General features: G+C 39.6%; 1 protein-coding gene across 1 annotated transcript; it reads right to left on the reverse strand.

The window, feature by feature from the left end:
• Positions 1–1,222: 1,222 nt before the first annotated feature.
• On the reverse strand, positions 1,223–7,377 carry LOC133737278 (plastid division protein PDV2-like). The gene is made up of 7 exons (XM_062164874.1): positions 6,864–7,377; positions 4,356–4,977; positions 2,433–2,529; positions 2,196–2,303; positions 1,943–2,057; positions 1,606–1,722; positions 1,223–1,499 (listed from the first exon to the last, which is right to left on the reverse strand). The coding sequence occupies exons 1-7, from the start codon at positions 7,095–7,097 to the stop codon at positions 1,362–1,364; spliced, it is 1,431 nt and encodes a 476-aa protein (XP_062020858.1). The 5' UTR covers positions 7,098–7,377; the 3' UTR covers positions 1,223–1,361.
• Positions 7,378–8,089: the final 712 nt, after the last annotated feature.

An 8,089-nucleotide genomic window follows, 5' to 3' on the forward strand; every position in this document is an offset into this window, starting at 1 on the left:
CCAAATAGAAAAAAGAAAAAGAAACATAATTGCAAGGGAGGGTAGTTAGAGTAATTTGTAAAAAAAAAAAATTAAATTAAAGTAATAGATAAATAGAGAGGGTGTGTGAATAAGGGTATTGGATGGGCTATTACTCAAGGGATGCATCTGATGGGGTTTGCTCGAGGCTTGTGGATGGTCTGGCTGGGATGGTGATTAGAGGTGGTAGTCGTGCTAGCAGTTCCGGCATTCGAACCTTGATGACGGCGCCACCGATCTGGCTGTGTGGTGGTGGGCTCGGGGTTGGTTCTCTCCGTGGCGGTGTGGGTCGAGGCGGCGTGGCACGTGCGGTTTGGGTTGTCGACGGTATGCTCGTGGCGGCGCGGATCGAGGGTGGGATGCGTGGGCTGAGGCGGCGTGTCCGGCGCGGTTTTGGGTCGCAGGCGGTGGATCGTGGGGCGCGGATCAAGACGGGGCTGGTCGTGGCGGCGGACGGAGTTTTGGCTAGCTGGTATGTGCGACGGGGACAGAGCTTGGCTGGCAGGTGGACTAGACCGGACCAAGCTATTGGGCCTTGGGTGGACTTCTGCTTGATGGATATCCCATTTGGGCTTGAGTTTATGGGCTGGGGTTTACCCTAGTCCAGTAGCTGCTATGTTGGGCTAGGGTTTAGGCCCTTAGCCCAACCCTATGTTTTTAGTTTTGTCTAAATTCCATAAATTCCTTGTATTATGAACCAGATTTCTAGCGCCTCTAGCGTAGTACCAAATGAGGATCTCCGCTATCTCTACGATCTGAAATGTATAATAAGTGTGTCTATTTCTACGTACCACTGTGGGTACTACCACACCTTCTTGATCTGTCTAGTTGAAGGCAGCAGAAGGGTATGTAATGGTCATTCTGGCATGTGATGAATGCAACTAACACCCGATTTAGGTTTGATTCAAAAGGGTGCGAATAGCACCACCCTAGATTATAGAAGATATTAGTCCTCTCTAAAGTCTTATAGGAACCTCATTAGTTGAATCACCCAGCTTACGATTTTCTTCAATCGGACTGTGACCTGGTTTGCATGCAATGTCTCTGTCAACTGATGAAGTACATACATACCCATGATCAGTTAGGGGAGTTAGGAGGACTGTAGTACTGAGAACTTTTCTTGGCAGAATACGATCTAATTCGTGATATGAATTTGTTCAATCATATCGAATTTGCTTTAAAATCAACATGATCAAGGACTCAATGAACTCAAAATTAGCAGCAGTTGCTAATTTAATAACATGATCAAGCTCTGAAATTGTTTACATTACTCTGTTTTCATCTTATTAAATTTTGAAAAGAAACAATTTCAGAGCTTATGTAGAAGATCCGAGTCTATTAGTCTAAGCAGAGGGCTTCATTTCCGATTTGATAGCAGCAACCAACTGATCATAAGCTTCTCCCCATGCACTCTTCATCTCTGGTGACCACATCTCTGGTACTGCTTCTTTTATGGTTTCCAACAATGCAAACTTGGTCACCTACAATTATATTGGTCAAAAAGAAAAATAGGAGTCAGTAACTTATTTGCATTAGTTTTCAAAAATCACTATGACCGAATTCAAATTTGATTGAAATCATGTATACCTCATAATGTTCATCCACTACTCCGGACTTGAAATGCACTCCACCTAACCTTTTCAACGTTGATTCCCTCACTGTAACTTTGCCTGCTTTACGGAGTTGAACTGCCGATTCACAAGTCTGTCATGGCAATCAAAGAATGAGCAATGTCGTATAACCAGAACCTTTTATCTTGCGAGACAGTTTGACATGTAATGTAATGAGACCGGTCAAACAGAATCTATGATCTTCCGGGTGTTTTTACTTAAATATGTGCTCCAAATTTACAGTCCAGTAAGAACATGTTACCCCTGGCATGCATTAATAAGTTAATAGCTTGATTATGCCTATAATGAATTACCATAACAAAGACAGACATAGCATGCGGCTTGAGCTTGGGGTTCTTCTCCAGAGGAATATCTGAGTCCTTCAAGAATGAAAACAGCTTCTGAGCTGATGGTGCAATTTCAAAGATCCTGCAAATTTTTCGACCAAAAAGAACACCCTTTAAACTCCCAAATTCCAAATCACAATAGCAAAGCTCATACATATGCAATTTAATTGAAGGGATCCTTAAAATGTAGAGCAAAAGGAGGACTGCAAGAGTGACTTACTTCAAGAAGAATTGTAGACCCAATTCAGCAGAATTCTTCTTCATTACAGCCCAGGACTTCACCACCAGTGCTTCCTGCTCTTCTGTGAAACCTTTGCCTTCCATGTTTCTAATTTCTCACACAAACTGAAGCTAGCACTCAGAGTTTGAAGTTGATTTGAAAATGGTACTGAGGATATTGAGACCATTCATTCTTGGGTGGAGTTTATATAATATACCCTCTAAGGATCAGATTTACCTCTTCATGGTATTGAGGAGCCACTCTCTATGTTTCAATATTTTCTGCATATCAGCATGTAGCACATGTCCCAAAACTAGGTGCTGCCTGTGGCTAACTAGGGGAACATGGTTTTAGACTTTTAGGCTGTTTCTTTTTTGCTCAAGTTTTGTATCGACTCAACTTTTATTTAAAAATTCCAGCAATGCTATTCGTTCCTGCACCATATTTCTACATATTGAGTCAAATGAACTTTTAGGGTCATTTTATAATGTGATCAGCTAATGTGATTAGACGATAATGGATCAAATGAATTCTTACAGTTGTTTTATAACGTGATCAACTAATGTGATTTAACGATGATTACTATAATTTAATCTTAAAAAGAATATGAGCCGGCACTAGTCTACAACTTCACCCAAAAGATGGTCATCAATGGCTATTCATAGCACTTATCTAGACTCCACAAACATTGTATGAGGTCCATTCGTGGTCGGCTTGGCCCAGTGGTTGAAAGAATTATCTTTAAGCAAAAAGATATGGGAATAGAAATATTGCACCCCTTCGGATTTTTGTAGAGGTAGAGCCATGCCTTTTGACAATTAGTACTTCAACGCGGCAAGTGGAACACAAAAGCTAATTTAATTTGGTTTCCTTGGAAAACCAGGGTCAAGGTGCAACAGTCATAGGTTCATCTAGGGGAGGCCACGCAACCACTGATGTGAGGTTTCTCCTAGCTTTTCCTGATCTCCATTTTCTTGGGAGAGGATCATCTCCTAAGCTAGGCTCTCTACTACGAGCTTAGCTTTTCTTTTTCTATGTTTTTCTGTCTCTTAGCTGTTCTTCTATTCCTTCCCTGCTCCTCTCCCTTTCTTCTGTTCTTCAGAACTGGGCATGTGAAAGAAGGGGAAAACCATGGGATTATGCTCTTCTTTTTCAGGGGATATGGATTTGCGGTTGGATAGTATATAAATTAAATCTGACCATCTTCAAATCAAGATTTCCATAAATTGAATCAAATTGACTAATTAGCACAATCAATTACCATTGCGTTTTCTCTAAAAACCTCATCTAAATTCAATCTGGTCATTTGTAAATGCTTATTTTCATATTAGATATCAAATCCATCTTGTTTTCTCCATCGATCCTCTCCAGTCTTCGTACCCATCCTGAACTCAATCTCTGATTTTTTTGTTTTTTTTTTTTTTTTTGTTTTGGAGTCTTGATTAAATGCTCAAATTATTGTTAAAGTGCATCCATGGAAGCTAAAAGAACTAGTCCATGAATATCAATTATTTGAACGGAAATGCAAGAGGATAGAAAGGGGAAAGAGGTAAAGAGAAGATGAGAAGAGATTTCAAAGATCAGATGAGAGAGAAGGTGTTGAGTTTGTCACTTCGAGAGAAAAAGTTGAAGACGGAGGTAAGATTGGAAAGAAGAAACTAATGAAGTATCCGCAAGCCATTGGATCTAGTCATAACCACGAGTCGCCATCTCCTTTGAAGCTTAGGTAGGTTAGGAGAGAGCTTAGTTTAGGAGAGGATCCTCTCCCCATTTTCTTTCTGGTCCCTCATTTGAGCTGGTTAATCACTAATTCTCAAGAAGTTAAATCAACAAAGGTCTCTGCTAACCAACTGCTATCCCCAACACTATGAACTCATTAAACAAAACCGTCTGAAGTTTAAGAGAATAAAAGATGAGTTATATCACAAATATCAGATTCACTTGAGATTTGACACCGCAATCATTTAACTAGAACGAGGAGATTCTCTTATCTGTACACTGAAAAGGAGAAGTTTAACCAAAACTAACATAACCTAACAACTCATAACTATTATTATGCTTGAGAATAGGGCAGCTGTAGATCATCAGAAAAGAGATTCCATTACAGCTTATCAGAAGGAAGCAAAATATACAAAAAGATGGAAGGAGCATACTTCTAACCGCAGCCATAGTTTACATCAGGTCTTGCAACAACTGAAGAGAAAGGAACTTCAACTCTTTCTTTCACAACACATCGAGCCTTCCCATCTTCCAGAACAAGGACTCTCCCAGGGGGGCATTCAACAGTTGATCTCTTTTCTTCAGTTGGCGGTTGCTTAAAACGGCCTAATATATTGAAAGCAGTATTACTTCTCACTACTTTAGGCCCAAAACCGGACAGGCTAAGTACAGATACCACACCAACAAGAGTAAGCACTGTCTTGGCTGCTGTGCTAAGAACAGATCGCAATCCCATTGAGTTTTTGGATCTCTCTGTATCACTCAAATTTTTCTTTGCTCCATTTGTTGCATCATTGTTGATGACTCCATTTCGTAGAGGCTTATGTGTAGGTGGCAAATAGCCATTTTCAAGAACAAAAGTGTGTGGAGAGCGGCTTGGATATGGAGGAAGCAAGAGATCATTACTGTGATCCACTGTTTCACCAGCAAAAGCAGAGGCCTCATGTATCACTTCCAAATCCTTCCCTCTGTACTCTTTAATCTTGTTCAGTAACATCTTGCGGCTGCTTTCAATCTCAGCAAGGGAAACTTCTCTTTCGTACCTTTGCTGCTGTTGCAAAGTCTGATGACAAAAGAGGAAACAAGAGTGTTTCACATTTAGTTTAGGAAACTTATTAGCTACAGATGTCATTTATTAGTGATATACTTCTTATATCTCAAATGAATGATACCACCTATGGTGTCACTTTTGCAGAAAATAAATCAGTTGCATCATGGCCAAAATACATTTTATTATAGATTTAATGATATCATAGACCTATAGCAGATAATGAACCTGTATGCTTGGATTGAGCAACCAATCAATAATTATAACATGACAAGCATATATTATATTATAAAATAGCAAAGAGATCAAAAAGAAAAGTTTGGATCTGAGGTTATGGGATAAACTATAAAGACACGAATGACTACACAATATTTTTCATTCTAATGCACTTCAGACCTAAAACAAAGTCTAATGCAGTTTCACAAACTTGCATCCTACGTGGACACTCGGTGCCCATGCTGGCGAATTAGTGCATTCACTCATCTTAGATAAATATATAATACACAGATCAATACTATGAAAATTATGACATACATGCTTAATAATAGCATGTGTTTGCATCAAATCTGATAAGATAACTCAATTGTTATTTCAGTGAAATGACACTTTCAAGCACAATAGCATGAAAAAAGTAATTAACATATAACTCAAGTTTCACTGGCCTCAGGAAACTCAAATGTATTCACTACACTGAAAAGACTATAAAGTATAAACTGAAGGTGCAAAAGCGGTAAAAGGAAGTCAGAAAGTTCAAAGATCAAGACAGGGCACTTGTCTCCTATGGGATAGAAGGATGACCATAGACGGTATTGAGTGGCTTCCCATTAATTTGTAACTATCTAACAACATCAAGTGAACTACAGGAGGCTACTAGCATTGGAGGTGAACTAGTACTTCATGGTTCCCGGTTTGCAAAACACCAACACAAAAGACAAGTAATTAGCATATGATATAACACCAGTTCACGTTGCTGGCCTCAAAACTTCACCTCATTCAACACATTGGTATAAGATTTTAAGCCATAAAACCTGTAACATAGGTAAAAATGATGTATGTGCTATTAGAGGGTTGTAGTGGAACGGTCAGGCCCTTGGTTTCCTGCTATGTGCTCTGGGGTCCAAACCACCTCAAGGCACCTCCTTAGCTATTTGCTAGAGTTTTCTAGCCTCCTAAAGGTTGAAGGGTTTGAAGGAGGCCACAGTTCCGAGCAGAGTCTGTTTCTGGGTATCAAAATAAACATTGATGTGTATGCAACTACTGAGGAAGGGCATTGTCATTGATGATGGAATAAAGAATGGTCTTAGTTAACACTGATTAGCTTCCAATTAGTTAGATTAAATGCTAAGTTATATCTAGTGCCTATTGTTGATTTTACAAAAGTACAAGTACTAAATTGACACGCTACTACAGAAACTCTAGTAATGTAACAAATGTCATCTAGAAAACAAGCAAATTGCGCCACCACTAATATCATGTAGAAGTGTAGAATTCTATAGAAACCTGACATATGAAGTATCTAGACTTCTATGTCTTACTAGCAACTACAAAATCCAAGCAAGATTACATTTTTAGAACACTCTCAAGTTCACTTTACCACCAGACATACACATGAATGCATAAAGAGATAATTGACAGTTTCAAGTCCTGATTAATATATTTAATAACTTTCCAAAAAAAAAAATCCCAAAAGTATGGTACCTGAAAAACAACTTAACAAAGAACTTTTCAGTGCCACTGTGCAGCATTGGTTTGACATAGCAGATGGTACCAAAATTAGATAAAATTGAACTCTTGGTTTCACAACTCAAGCACCCAATTGCATTTGACAAACTAGTGCATCAAAAATTAAGGCTTTGAAGCAATACTGTAAAAGAAAATTGGGGGGTTTTGGGAATTCTCACCTGTAAGTTAGAGAGTTGATTCTCAAGGGCTTCAAGGGCATCGCAAATGTTGAAAAGTCTCTGTGACTCTTCATCTTCTTCCCCATCACCTTCTTCATCTCCCGACCCACCATCAACTTGGACTCCATTTTCCTTTTTGGGTAATGGGTCATTGTCTTTGTGGAAGCAGCTGCTGATCTTCATTCTGAGCTCTGTGGCTTTCGCCAGAACTAGCCCTATACCCTCTTCCTCCATCACTGTTTCTTCTCTAAAGCCCAAGAATTTCAGAGAAAGATGAGGGTTTTTGATGGGGGGTTTGAAATTGAATGAGTTTGTGGGGAAGGTTTACAAGTGCCGCCAAAAAAGCAGGGGTATGGCTTTAGGTTTTTAAGTGATTCTGGTGCGGCTGTAGTAGATATGATGACCCCTCCTCTCTGTTATTCATTGTCCTGCCAAATGCCAAAACCTATGCTCAAAAAAGACCTAAAGAAAACAAAATACTCAAAACCTGAAAATAAATGAGAAATTTATATATGAATAATTGTTTGTGGTCAAGTTCAGGAGATTCCTAACTTTCTATGGCTGCAAAAAGTCTACATGTGAGCAGTGAGGTCCTAACTTTAGGGATGGGTAAAGTTCCCGAGTTCCGAACACTTGTTGGGTTATGTGAGATTGTGAGTAGAGTATGTAGTCAACTGCCATACCTACCCTGTATTTTGAATGTTCACCGTGGTTTTTTTATATTTTAGAGAAATAAAACTTTATATGTCCTTAATTCAAAGCACTAAAATGAACAAAAATTATTTCACTTACTTCAACAATAGATTTTTATTCTCACTAACCCGATTTAAAATAAAATAACAATTCTGCCCTTCATCTAATTAAACAACTACTTTATGTCACTCTCTCTCTCTCTCTGTATACTGTTTCTGCAAAGGATGAGGAGTCGGAGCCGGAGCTGGTTTTGCTTAACGCCATTGGTTTGCCCATGCCCAGGCCGTCGTGGGCCGAAACCTCGACGAACTGGGGCCAGTTTCCTCCGTCGTCCACCTCAACTGCGTCGCTGTCGACTGCATCTCCGATTCCGGTTCCGTCCTCCTCTCTCATCACCACGAATTCGCCAACCTCTTCTCCATCTGTAGCGACGCATTTTTCTGCTCCACGATTCAGCTTTGCCTCAATATCCGGCCACAATCGGAAAACCGGAGCAATTGATGGCTTGTTTCTGTTTTTTTTTTTTTTTGCTT

This window comes from Rosa rugosa, chromosome 3, assembly GCF_958449725.1.
Source record: "Rosa rugosa chromosome 3, drRosRugo1.1, whole genome shotgun sequence".
Lineage (NCBI taxonomy): Eukaryota > Viridiplantae > Streptophyta > Magnoliopsida > Rosales > Rosaceae > Rosa > Rosa rugosa.